Genomic DNA, 12,916 nt, shown 5'->3' with positions numbered 1-12,916 from the left:
CTGGTTTGTATTTTTTCCTCTCGTGCGTCTTGCCAGTTCCTCCGTTGCTCCGTTCCTGTTGTGTCTTCATGCTTTATGTCTTCAGTGTGACTCCAAACATTTTTACTAAACTTTGAGCAGAATTGTAGTTCTGTGTGCAACCTTGAGTCACAAGTTGGAACGAGGCTTTTCCCGCTTTCAGTAATGTGGTTAAAGTTTAACTGCATTACTGTGGTTTACATTTGTATACTACTGCCACAGGGACACAAAACAAGAGAGTGAATGAACGCATTTTTTTTTATTTTTCTAAAATGTCAAAACACCTGAAGCTGAGATACAACAAGAGCTGGAAAAAAGACAAACCCTAAAAGTTTGGTGCTTTCAATCATTCACATCATTAGATCAATTACATAGAATCAGGAAACTGTGACATCAGGCTCTTTATGTGCATTTATACAGAACAGTGGGTCTCCGGCCTGTTTCCAAAACAGCGATTTACATGAAAACACATCGTTTTTGTTTCAGAAAACCTAGACGGCAAGCTTTAAAGTCACCTTGACCATGAAGTTTTGAAAACGATGTCTGTTTACACCAAAACAGCAAAAAGTTGTGTTTTCCCTTGTTTACTCAGAGACGGAGCATTTTCAAAAAGTTGCGTTTCCAGTGGCTCCAAGCAGTGCTGTTGTGTAAACGGACGGCCAAAACACTCCAGAAGTTTTGCATTTCACTTGGGCCACGTTTATACGTACCCTGGTATTTACAAAACTGTGATAGTTCGCTGCGTTTGGGCCCTGCATTTACACATAAATGCAGCTACGACTCTCCACAACGAGGATTCCTGAAAACTCTGGCCACAGTGGAGGTTTAGAAAAACAGTGGGTGCGTCCGAATAATCCCTCCTATCTCCTTTCCTATCCTATCCTAAAAAACGTTTGAATTCTCAATAAGCTCAGGAAAGGAGGCTCAGTGCTTCCTTTAGAACCTCCTTTATCCGAGGAACCACTGATGCTTCCTTTAGAACCTCCTTTATCCGAGGAACCACTGATGCTTCCTTTAGAACCTCCTTTAGCCGAGGAACCACTGATGCTTCCTTTACAAAAGGAGACCAGCTCATGCTGCCTCACAATTCCTTGTGTCGACAACATTTGAAGGGACCTGCTCATCCGAGCTTCGGGGAAACTCAGGATGAATGAAAAGGGAGAAGAGCACGTTAAGTTACCATTGCAATAATCTGACTTGAAAAATTTTAAATAATCCCAACTGTGATGTTATGCAGATGTTGTAAAACAAACAGTAAATGTTTTATTCTCAGTTTGTTTGGTTATTTATTCACCCGGCAGCCTCTTTTACTTTGATTTCAATTCAAACCTTGTGATATTTGCGATCATATCAGTGGTTAGAGGCACGGGGGAAAGTGGTACAATTGTGCCTTTTGTAGTCCATTTTCGGAAATTTTTATTCTTTTCACCACGGCAGACATCACTAACCTTCGCCGCTGGCGGATTATCCCCTCGTGGAAGTGCGGTCTGATTTTCACAACAATGTGATCGCCTTTCACTAACTCCTTTGGGAAGCCTCCTTACTCCTTTCCTTAACCCCGTGATGTCATCCACGGGGATTAGGAAAAGTGGATAGGAAAGGAGAAAGGAGGGACTATTCGGAAGCACCCTTTGATTGGCTATCGTTGCTTCATGCGTCATACTGCCCCCTACAGGTTTGGCATGCTCATAGTAGCTCTGAACCCAGTGTGTATGCAGGTCTCTGTCAATTAAGTTTTTTTGTAAACATGGAGGGAGAAATATACATTTTTGTAAAAAAACCAAGGTACGTGTAAAGACGGCCTCAAGAATGTCGTGTAGATGAGCCTCGAGGCGAACACAGCAGTGATTTTCAGGGTTTAGTTGCTGTTGACTTGCAGCCTCTCAGGATGCTGGACGTTGTTTTGGCCGACGCCGCAGTTGTCGCTCAGCTGGTGAAGGTCCTTCAGCAGGCCTGCAAACTGCTCCTCCTGCCAGATCATCACAACATGCATTAACACTGGAGGAGATAATCCACACAGACACAAACCCGACAGATAGTTCACGACATCAGATCGACTCGAGCGGCATTAACCCTTTAATGACCGGGACTCACGCGGAGTTCATGGCTGTATAAGTGTCACAAATGTGCATTTAGTTAAGGCTTTTTCAAAGTTCTTCAGTAATAGAAACTACTTCCATGGTACATAGTTTTCATGTTGGGCCACTAGTTGGTGCTGTTGTTTTTTTGGAATGAAAACACACATACACACACACATGCAGCAGCGAACAATACGCTGTGTTGGAACCCAGCCTTGGGCCTGCTGGTTCCCCCCGGTTCTTCGATCCTAAACTTGGTTGTCTAAAACAGTCTCAAGACAGCAAGAGCCGTTTTACCATTTCTTTGAGTAATTGTAGCCAAATGCAATGAGCAGCACAGGCCACCAGGTGATGTCCCGCAGGAACATGCCTGAAGTGTGTCGAACTTCCCGGGATCCACACTTTTTGTCTGGGTGTAGGCCTCGCCCCGACACTGGGTTGGTCTTTTCGCAACTGGTCAATTTGGTATTGACGTCTGTTACCAACCGAGATTGGACGTCCTATGCGTGATAAAACTATGTTTGCGTGTTGTTTCACCTGGAGACGTTAGAGAGGGAAACTCATGTGTCTGGGATGTTCTAGTCGTTGTTATCTCAAGGACACAGTGACTGGGAGGACACCTGGAGGAGCGAGCGCCTCCTGCAGGTGTTTCATGTAACTGGTGCGTCTGTGTCGGCGACTCCCTGGTGCAGGTGTTCTCTGTTATTCAAACTCAGAGTAGCGTTGCAGCTCAGTTAGCATATTATTTAAGATTCTTTGAATCTTAAACATTAAAGGGGTCATATTATGCAGAATTCCCTTTCTACTGGTTTTCCAACAGTAATAATCGTCCCACACCTGGAACGACGCCCCAGAAGTAAAAAGTGTGTTGCTCCAACCAGCCAATCAGAAATCAAACCCTGTATAGGGTCATCGGGAGTTTAGCCAATCACAATCAAGGTAGGCCCTCCCTTTGACTCCTCCCACAATCAGGCAGCTCTGCTCTGGCACATGGCACCACGAGAGACCATGTGAAAGTGTTGAAACGCTGGATAATATGACCCCTTTAACAATGGCAGTACACGTATATTCTTATGAACAGACGACCAAGTTGGATCGTTGTCACAATGTCAACTATAAAACTGCCACGCTTTCAGAAAGTTGTGTTTTCAGAGGCTCCCAGCTCCATTGTCGTGTAAACGAACACCCAAAACACTAAGGTCCCAGTACATGACGGCGGTGGTTTTGAGTGTAACCTCAAAACCTTTGTCGCATTTGTCGGGTCGGTTTCCATGGCAGCGATGCGCGGCGTTCCTGCAACCATTACTTATTCAAACCCGCTCCCGCGGAAGAACTTTGACTCTCGCGATCCTCAGCGGGAGGCCACAGAGCCTTGTTACTGCGCATGCGCACCACTGCCGTGGTGAATACTTCTTCTGCTCATGCGAAAGTAAAGGCCCCTCCATACTTTGCGTATTGCGTGTCTGCAGGCCGCTTTGATTTGTGTACGGACCGCGGATGCACACACGTAACTATTCTACGCTTCTGGGTTCACTTTCGTGCGAGATCCAATATCTGTCTAAGCTTTCTTTACTTCCTTTTAAATTGTGATTGTTCAGACGAGGTTTGTGGTTTCATTACAAAGCGGACAACAGCGCCCCCCATTGGGCCAGCAGACTAACTTCATCGTTGTCAGTGTGTCTGCTGCGTTCGTGGAAACAACACTTTTGTTTAACGAACAAGGTGCTGTCACTTGAAACATTGTCGTGGAAACGGCCCGTAAGTCTTTTTAATCTCCTCCTTTTGTGAGATTATTTCTTTTATTTGACAAATCTTCTTCACAGTGAATCTAAACACCACAAACTAACAGAGCAAAGACCTTCCCTAAAACAATTCATACTGAATTCTTGTTCCCAATATTTTATTCCAGACATTGAATTGATTTGTGGTCTTTCTCACCAGAACGTTCATCCTCTCAGCTGCTGCGACGGCGACGCCCAGCTTCCTCTCGTCTTCCTCCCGCTCTTCCTCGATCACACCCAACCTGCCGTCGACACGTCACATGGAAACAATTCTTCTTTTATTGCTCAAAGGACGCCAGGACAACACAGATCAGCCATAACAGAGCGCCTGTCTGATGTTACGTCGGACCTGTTTCGGTTTCAAAGCATCACTGACCGTCTGGAGTTTTGCGGTCGTATCGGGCGCCAACAGCTTTATTGATTACCAGACCTGCCAACCGAGTCACAATATTTTGAGTACCACTTGTGTTGTGTGGCTTTTTTCGCAAACTTTTGCAACTCCATTGCTTTGCACGCAGTAATTTCCCCATTCACTGGCTGGAAATTGGTTATAAAAAAACGATAAAACCTATATTTTTTACAACAATACTTTTAATAAATAAAATATAGACATTTTGCTCTCAACAGAAAACCAAAAAAATGCTATGTCCTTATCATGACAGCCTTTCAATGAAACACTTTCAAAACATGAAAATGCTGTTAACAAACCAAGGTAACTATATTATTTCATTTTTTATTTTATTTTGTTGACCATGGCAGTGGTTGCAAAACTTGCTGCAAAAGATTTGTTGGCTACATGTTTAAACTGTATAAATAATCACATTCCTCCTCATATACAGGCCGACTCTATCTGCAGTGGATATATATATATATATATATATATATATATAAAGGCTAAAACACACACACACACACACACACACACACACACACACACACACACACACACACAGAGTTTACCTTTGTGCGGAATGTTACGCTACAGGTTCGGTAGACTTGTTATTCTCCGCTTTTCTACGATGATTGGCTGAAGCTGCTTCACCACGCTGTGGCATCGTGTTGTCAGACACGAGGACTGCACATGCACACTCGCCACAGAACTCACATGTCCGCAGCTTTTTGCGTGGTTTAGAGGGGCGGGTCGTACCAGCGTATTTAGATGTCAAAATGCGTACAGGTTGGCAGGTTTGCATTACAAACACGTATGCAGATGATGTGAACGTATTTGTGCTCTGAGATTTTCCCCACAATAACAGTGCTCTTTCTATTTACTATTCTGTAATGAAATCGTTGGTTTGTTTGCTTTTTGATTCTTGTGTTTCTGACTGCTGGACCGTTTCCACCAGGTATGACATAATAAGAACCGTCAATCAATATCGTCTGAATTAGTTTGTATGGATCAGTTTTTCATCCATGTGATAATCAGTGTTCTTAACTCCAGCTGTCGGTGGTCATAATGTTATGGCTGATCGGTGTACACACTGAACTGCAGATTATTTTTCATGAACGTTTGAGATGACCTGAAGGTGGCGCTGGCGAGCTGCTCCTCTCGCATGGCCAGCAGGCTCCTCAGCTCATGCAGCTCGGCCTGCAGCAAGGCATTGTGGTCCTGGCTCTGGACGATGAAGTCCTCCAACCGCTTGGCCATGTCCAGCTCGCGCTCGGTCACCTGTTCGATGCCCAGCCGGAGCTCAGACAGCTCCTGAGCGTGCTGGGGGTCAGATGGCGTGAGACAGTCGGTCAGACGGTGTGTGAGCGCAGTGTGATCTTAGTGTGTGTCTCCAGCTGGGACTCACTCGGTCCAGAACACTGAACGGTTCGTTCTCAGGCTTCAGATCGCTGGACTCCCTGCTGTGAATCACTTTGATCCAGGGCACTGGAGCAGGCGGCCGCTTGATACTGCCATGCTGGAAAAGGAAAAAAAAAAAAAGACTTGATTCACTTTTTATCAGGATGATCTGTTTAGAAACATCAAAATCAACAGTGAAGAAACTATATATATGTTAAGGATAATTATCTGTTGAAAAGGTCAAATAAATCCCATATATATATATATATAATTGATATTTTTTATTTTTTTGTAAACATATAATGATGTATAATATATGATAAAGTATAATCATGATTATCGAGCGATATTAATCAAAGTATGACAAATAAATACAGATACATTTATTTCATCGCAATAGAATAAATATTTGTATTTTTGGTCTTCATCAACATGTGACGTTTGACCATATCAAAAATATACATACATAAATTACTTTAAGTATACACATATACCCACATGTAGAAATACACAGATTGTAGGCACGTATCCTCACACACGCGAAGTGGCTTCATCTTTATACTGTCTAAAACGCGTCTATTTATCTTGTTTTTAAAACAGTTTAATGTTTATATCTCGAGATGTGGCTCTATAGTAACTCTGTAGCTGCTCCCAGCAGCTTTCACAAAATATCATCTACTTTTTTCATTGCATTGTTATAAAAATGCATCTTGTTCCTTTTTGACCATATTTACATGTGAACAGCAACATGAGGAGTTAAAAAGATGTTGTGAATTTTGCAGCGAATCTGTTTCCTGGTTGACGTTTCCTGGTTGCACTCACGGTTTTGGGTGAAGAAATGAGCGGCTGGTTGGTTTCGGCCTCCTGCTCAGATGTGGGCAGCGCTTCGGAGCTGCTCTGTCGCTTCATGGTGTGTTTGGGGTGTCCGGGGTGCCTGTGGGGGGCGCTCTGGGTCCTTTTGACCGGCTTCCTCTCCCTCATGCTCCTCCGATGCCTCAGATCGCTGTCCGGTGAGAGCATCAGTGTTCAAACTCACTAACACAAACTACACAAATACACTACAAAACGTCTTTAATCCCAATGTGAGTAGCTTTAGCATTAATCTCTGTTAACAGCTGTGTCCAGCATTAGCAGTCAGAAATAGCGTTTAGCATTCCTTTCAAAAAGCTGTCTGCATGTTTGTCGTTTATCTCAGCGGTTTATTGCTGCTGTTTCTCAGTGTTGGTTCAGAAAATTGAAAAAGGCATAACATCCAGATTATAGAGCATCTTCCTCATCCAACATCCAGATTATAAAGCTTCTTCCTCCTCTCATCATCTCAACATCCAGATTATAGAGCATTTTGCTCCACTAATATCCAGATTATAGACCATCTTCCTCCACAAACATCCAGATTATAGAGCATCTTCCTCGACTAACATCCAGATTATAGAGCATTTTCTCCACCAATATCCAGATTATAGAGCATCTTCCCCCTCTATCATCCAGATTGTAGAGCATCTTCTTCCACTAACATCTGGTTCATAGAGCATCTTCCTCCACTAACATCCAGATTATACAGCATTTTCCCGCACTAACATCCAGATTATAGAGGATCTTCCTGCACTACCATCCAGATTATAGAGCATCATCCTTTACTAATATCCAGATTATAGACCATCTTCCTCTACTAATATCCAGATTATAGACCATCTCCCTCCCCAAACATTCTATTCACTATATTCAAGTGCAGAGCACTAAAGTAATCCCAGGTTAAATGTACTTCGTGACTCTTAGTTTTTTCTACCAACACTATAGTTCAGAGGTCTCCAACCCCAGTCCTCGAGGGCCCCTGTCCTGCATGTTTTAGTTCTCCCTGCTTCAGCATACCTGAATCTAATGATGATGTCATCACCAAGGTGGTGAAAAAGCCCATTAACGAGCCCCTCATTGCAATCAGGTGTGTTGCAACTGGGAGGAGCCACAACATGCAGGACAGGGGCTCTCGAGGACCGAGGTTGGAGACCCCTGCTGTAGATATTAACTCTTCATAAATTAGCAGTTATCTAAATTAAACAGCGCTGTGTCGTGTCTCTCTCTGTGACGGCTGCTTTTCACTTCCTCTTGAAGTGCAGCTGGTCAGAGAAGTTCAAACATTTTGAGCTCCACGGGACTCGTATGCCGGTCAAGAGAGATGTCTTCTGAAATATACACTGGCATCACGCGGTTAGTGGACTTTTGTCTATTTCTGGTCATTAAGTTCTAGTTATGTGCTAGTCGTAAGTTGTTGTGATCCATGATCCAAATAACAGAGCTGTGAAGCTGATGTGAAATTACAAGCTCCTTTGAAGAGCTAAGAGCTTGATATTTGTTCAGCTAGACTCACAGATTTTGATCGTATGCAATAAGCATCTTGATGATTCATATTCTGACTTTCTCCTTCATGTTTTCTTACTGACATTAACTGAATCCCTCACTGGCACATTTACCAGTAAATGTAAAACCACCAGTCGCTTACCAGTCTCGTAGGCCTTTGGAGTCGACAGGAAGCTGCTGGAGCGACGACTGGTGCGGGCTGTACTTTCCCAGGTCCTTCGGAGGAACGTACTCAGGTTTGGTTTGTCCAATTTCGCTGAAGGAGAGAGATTTCTCATGAAATCATGAAACCATGTTGAGTACCTTCACCTACAAGCCCTGCGAGCGTTATACCTGCTGACGATGATCCGGGGGGCGTCCGGGCCCAGAGACTCTGTGATCTGGTTCAGGATGGAAGGCAGAGGAAACAGCCGGTCGATCGTGTCCTGAAGAGGAAACAAACTTCATGTGATCAGTGTCTCTGTGTCTGATATGGAAAAGATAAGTGGCATTAGAGAAATCATATACTGTACTTGAAATAAAATACAGTCATTTGAAATATTTGAGACATTGCTATCACAGTTTATCTGACCTATATTAAGCCATATTCTTCTTGAAGTTAGTTTCCCATTGGAAGCAGCGACACTGACCTTAAACTACACAAGTGTATGAATGAGAAACTAAACAGTTGCATGTCGGTTACAGACCAACTTCAAACTCATATCAACATCCAGCTGTGATGAACTGTCATTAGAGAATCACGTTTTCATTCAAAGAAGTGTCAGGGCATCTTTTGTGCATCTATTGATATATAGTTTATTGCCATTAGCTCATGTTTTTGATCAGATTGTGGAGATCAGGGAGATTTGATGAATTTCAGTTCAGATTGGGAATGGCTAATCAAAGGATGATAAGTCGTCTGCATAAAAACACGTTTTCTCATATACTCTGACAACATGTTGCACTAAGAAGTGAATGATGAGGCTGTAGTGTTCAGAAACTGCACCACAGTGAACGGTCTGCTTTAAAGTCATGAAAGATGTTTGGTCTGAGCAAATCTTGACGAAATATCTGACTGAAGTGTTTTGACGTCCGTCGTCGTACCTGATCCTTCCGATGGATGATATCCACCAGCAGGCCGTGCAGCACAGTCAGACGCAGTGGCAGATCCACGTAGCCGTCGAAGGAGGTCATGGCGATCTCGGTGTCCTCGCTGGACACGGTTTTCAGGAAGCCCCTCATCCCCTCCCAGTGCTGCTGCAGGAAGTCGTTCATGAAGAGCATGTATTCCTCTTTCTCTCCAAACCTGAAGCACGACACAAGACCTCAGTCGGTTCACAGAGAATACAGCTCTAGTCACATCCTGACAGTTGTACAAATGCACCGTTGTTAACTAAACCACCTACAGAGATTGAACCTTGTGGACTTCCTCATGTTGTTCACATTATAAGAAATAAAAACTGTGTGCTGCTGCTGCTAGTCAAATCCTGTTGAGTCTTTATATGTAGCCTGCAACTGTGATGACCATGAAACATTTGCATTGAACTTAAACAATTCTTTATTTGTGTCTTATACAAAGAAAAAAGTGTGTTATCGTAAAAAGTATTCATGTTTTGACCACTTTAAGAAGTGGAATTTTCCTCTTTTTAACATGTTAGACCAACAAATGAATGAATCTGGAGAAAGGCATTTCCCCTGCGTAAAGATTTCCTACTTCTGGTTGAATGCTGGCCTTCATAGTGTTTTTCTCAATAACAAATCAGTGAATATCATCAAAGAATTGGTTTATAAATTTGTTTATAAATCTGTAGTAAGTTTGTATCTGTAGTCTGCCACTGTCTGAGCACTTTTTGCATCAAAGCTTATTTCATTGATTCAATCCATCGCAGTTACATGTACAATGACTTTTCTCCACTTTGTGTTTTTAAAGTCATGATTTCTTCAATAAATTAAGAGGAATAAAAATCATGTTAGGAAATGGCCTCCCCCTGACTCCCTCCAGCCCTCTGGCGCCCCCCGGTGGAGTCCTGCCCTCACATTGAGGAGCCACTCACAGAGTGAAGTTGGCCAAGTTCTGGATGACCTTGGCCGAAAGGGTGAGGGTCCGCAGGGTGGCGGGCTCAGGGTAAGGCTGCGTCAGGCCGAACAGAGACGGACTGAGGACCGCAGGACACAGGAAGCGAAGGAAGAGCGACGCCGAGATGAGCCGCTGACCGATCTCCGCTCTGCCCTGGTCCTCACACAGCTCCACCCAGCTGGAGAAGATCTTGTTCAGTTCTTCAGGAAAGGCTCTGAAAGTGAGAAACACTGTGAATCCACGCTGCTCCTACACTACGCCTGAAAACGCTTCCCGTCAGGAGCGGTCAGGTCTCACCCGTGGATCTGGACGATCTTCTGCACCACCTCCTCACAGGTCTCACTCAGGTGCTTCTGGTTGCTCGACAGCTCGGAGGCGTGGCATTTGCGAGGGTCGACCTCACAGTTCTCCGACGAGTCGTACAGGCGTGTGATGAAGTCTCCTGTATTCCAGAGAAAAGCTGAATGCCGACACCTCCTCTACAACAATCACACAACCGTCGTTGGCAAACTATCGTACCGAGCGTGTCGATGAGGTACTTCTGTCCCACCAGCTTCATGTATTCATCGATGGCTTTCGTGGCCAGCGTGTTCTCTCTGAAGATCAACGCCTCCTTCTTTCCGAGACGCTCCACCTCTGCACCACCCAAATCAATGAGGAATTCCTGGAATGTTCACGGAACACACAGCTGAACAACAACTTCCATCACATTTCTTAAGTAAATATGTCATCACGGTTGAACTGCAGACAGAGCTCCATGGAAACAGTCATAGAGGCCATAGAAAGCGATATATTGTTTATATATTTGTGGAAGCAAAGCAAATTATTTCTCAATGATGGAGAAGAAATTGGATTTCATTTGTCTAAACTTCATCCCAGTCCTTTTGGAATTTGTTTCTGTGTTTTATGTATTGAGGCTGGATCTTAGTTTATTTGAAACAAGTCAAGGTCATTGATTCATAAGCAGATTAAAATAATTAAAAATTCTGCTTTTCAGGTTTCATGAACCATGCAAAGCAAAAATTGTGTAAAATACATGTTTATGTGCTGGAAAGAAATTCACTGATGACGTGAAACAAAAGATTTTGTATCATTTGATATTTTGTGGTTTAAAGGAATTAAAACAGAGCAGTATTTGACCTGGGAGGAGAAACGTTAATGTGAAGACAGTGGAGGGGTTGTTGGAGCTCGTTAAGATACGATTGGGTAAAAGGATTCATGCTGCGGCTCGTGCTCCCACCTTGGCCTTGCCGATGCTCTGCAGCACGTGGACCAGAGCTCCTGCCAGCTCCTCCTTCTCCTTCACGCTCAGCAGTGGCTCCAGGTTCCGACACAGTTCCACGTAGTCCACCGTCACGTACTCTGCAAACTCCTTGTACTTCTCCATGGGCAGCACCTGCAGGTTCTGGAAGCGGGCCTTGATCCGGAGCGAGGCCTGGGAGCCCAGCAGGTCCTTGGTACCGGCCGAGCCCGACGCCTTGTAGGGGCTGATGGGATACCACCTCTCCTGGTAGGCCCTCCCTCGGATGTCGGACAGAGGTATGGCCACGCTGCCCAGGGGGTGCAGGATGGACTCGTCTCGAGAGTGTCTCTTTTTCTTGGGGTCTTCTTCGCGGAAGAGGTGCAGACTGATTTGGGAGATGCTGGGCAGGTTGTCAAGCTCGAAGAATTCCCCCCAGAAGAGCTGACACCCTCCAACCATGCCTCCACTGGCCCCCAGGCCTCCCGAGGACCCCGCCGAGCCGTCCCCCACCAGGCTGGAGCGGCTCGCCGGCTTGCCCACAGCCCGGCTGCTAGTCCGGGCGAACAGCGTCCCGTCCAGGTGCACCTCGCAGTAATAACGCCGTTTGGGCGGCAGATCCTTGGCTTCATTGACCCACAGACTCAGAGAGTTCTCCGTGCGCTCGATGTTATCCTGCGGACATCGATGCATCAGAAGGGTTTCGGTTTGATAGTAAATGATGGTTTGGAGTGCGTGAGAGATGGATCACCTTGTTGGGCTGTGCAGCTCGTCTTAGATCCTCGATCCATCGGTCCCGCTCTGCCGCCGAGGAGCAGCCAAAGCAGTGCGAGTTCTCTGAGTTTATCACCTGTTGAAACAAACAGATCTGTGAGAGGAAGGAAACAGCCGGCTGGATCTTCAGGAGCCTGTAACCCACATTAGGTTCTATTCTGGAGCACTGGCACCAGTTGGTGCTTTATCATAACTCTTAACGGAAGACGAAGCAACTCAGGTCCTGTTTACACAATTAAAGTGAAAACGCAACGTTTCTTCATTTTCACTTCAGAAAAGTTTCACATTTGCACAACAACTATGAAAACAATAGTTGTTTCCATGGCAACGGAAAAAACAAATGGTTTAGTTAGCATGGTGGGCCCCTAGTGGGAGCTATAGGTTGCTTTTAAAGGTGGATTTACGCTCTGAATTAATCCTAAAAAGTGGAATTAATGATGAGAGACACAGGATGGGATCATCCCTCGCAACACGAGCTGAAGTTTACCTCAAAGCAGTACTTCTCCCCGAGGATGGAGCTGTGGACGGGCCTGATGACGGTGCTGGTGTCTGCACTCAGATCCAAACTCCCCACTGCGCTGACAGGGATCGATACCGACTCCCGGGAACCGTGGAGCCTGGTTGTCAAAACAGGAAGAACCACTGTGAGCATCTTCTTGCTCAGTAGTGACAGCCAGAGGGAGACTGGGGATCAAACCACTAATAAGTAAGACGACCCGCTACAGATCAGCTACAAACTGGTATAAACGTCCATTGGTTGGTTATTTCCTCTTCAACTTCCTCGTTGACATGATAAACCTGGTGACGGAGCTGCGTCTCTGTTTC

General features: G+C 44.9%; 1 protein-coding gene across 2 annotated transcripts in view; it reads right to left on the bottom strand.

Moving 5' to 3' along the window:
• Positions 1–258: 258 nt before the first annotated feature.
• Positions 259–12,916, bottom strand: part of rasal3 (RAS protein activator like 3) — a 20,002-nt gene continuing 7,344 nt past the window's right edge. For both annotated transcript variants that reach the window (XM_080464037.1, XM_080464038.1), the window contains 14 exons: positions 12,579–12,708; positions 12,069–12,167; positions 11,318–11,992; positions 10,597–10,741; positions 10,375–10,519; positions 10,055–10,291; positions 9,105–9,306; positions 8,355–8,446; positions 8,164–8,277; positions 6,489–6,669; positions 5,674–5,784; positions 5,398–5,588; positions 4,035–4,119; positions 259–1,987 (listed from right to left, as the gene is read on the bottom strand). In XM_080464037.1, coding sequence (XP_080320163.1) covers positions 1,877–1,987; positions 4,035–4,119; positions 5,398–5,588; positions 5,674–5,784; positions 6,489–6,669; positions 8,164–8,277; positions 8,355–8,446; positions 9,105–9,306; positions 10,055–10,291; positions 10,375–10,519; positions 10,597–10,741; positions 11,318–11,992; positions 12,069–12,167; positions 12,579–12,708 — 2,518 coding nt within the window. In that variant the 3' untranslated portion in view covers positions 259–1,876. The remainder of the gene's footprint in view (positions 1,988–4,034; positions 4,120–5,397; positions 5,589–5,673; positions 5,785–6,488; positions 6,670–8,163; positions 8,278–8,354; positions 8,447–9,104; positions 9,307–10,054; positions 10,292–10,374; positions 10,520–10,596; positions 10,742–11,317; positions 11,993–12,068; positions 12,168–12,578; positions 12,709–12,916) is intronic.

Source organism: Lipophrys pholis (genome assembly GCF_963383615.2).
Source record: "Lipophrys pholis genome assembly, chromosome: 5".
Classification (NCBI taxonomy): domain Eukaryota; kingdom Metazoa; phylum Chordata; class Actinopteri; order Blenniiformes; family Blenniidae; genus Lipophrys; species Lipophrys pholis.
The sequence above is the reverse complement of the archived record's forward strand: the minus strand, read 5'-3'. Positions and strand labels throughout refer to the sequence as shown.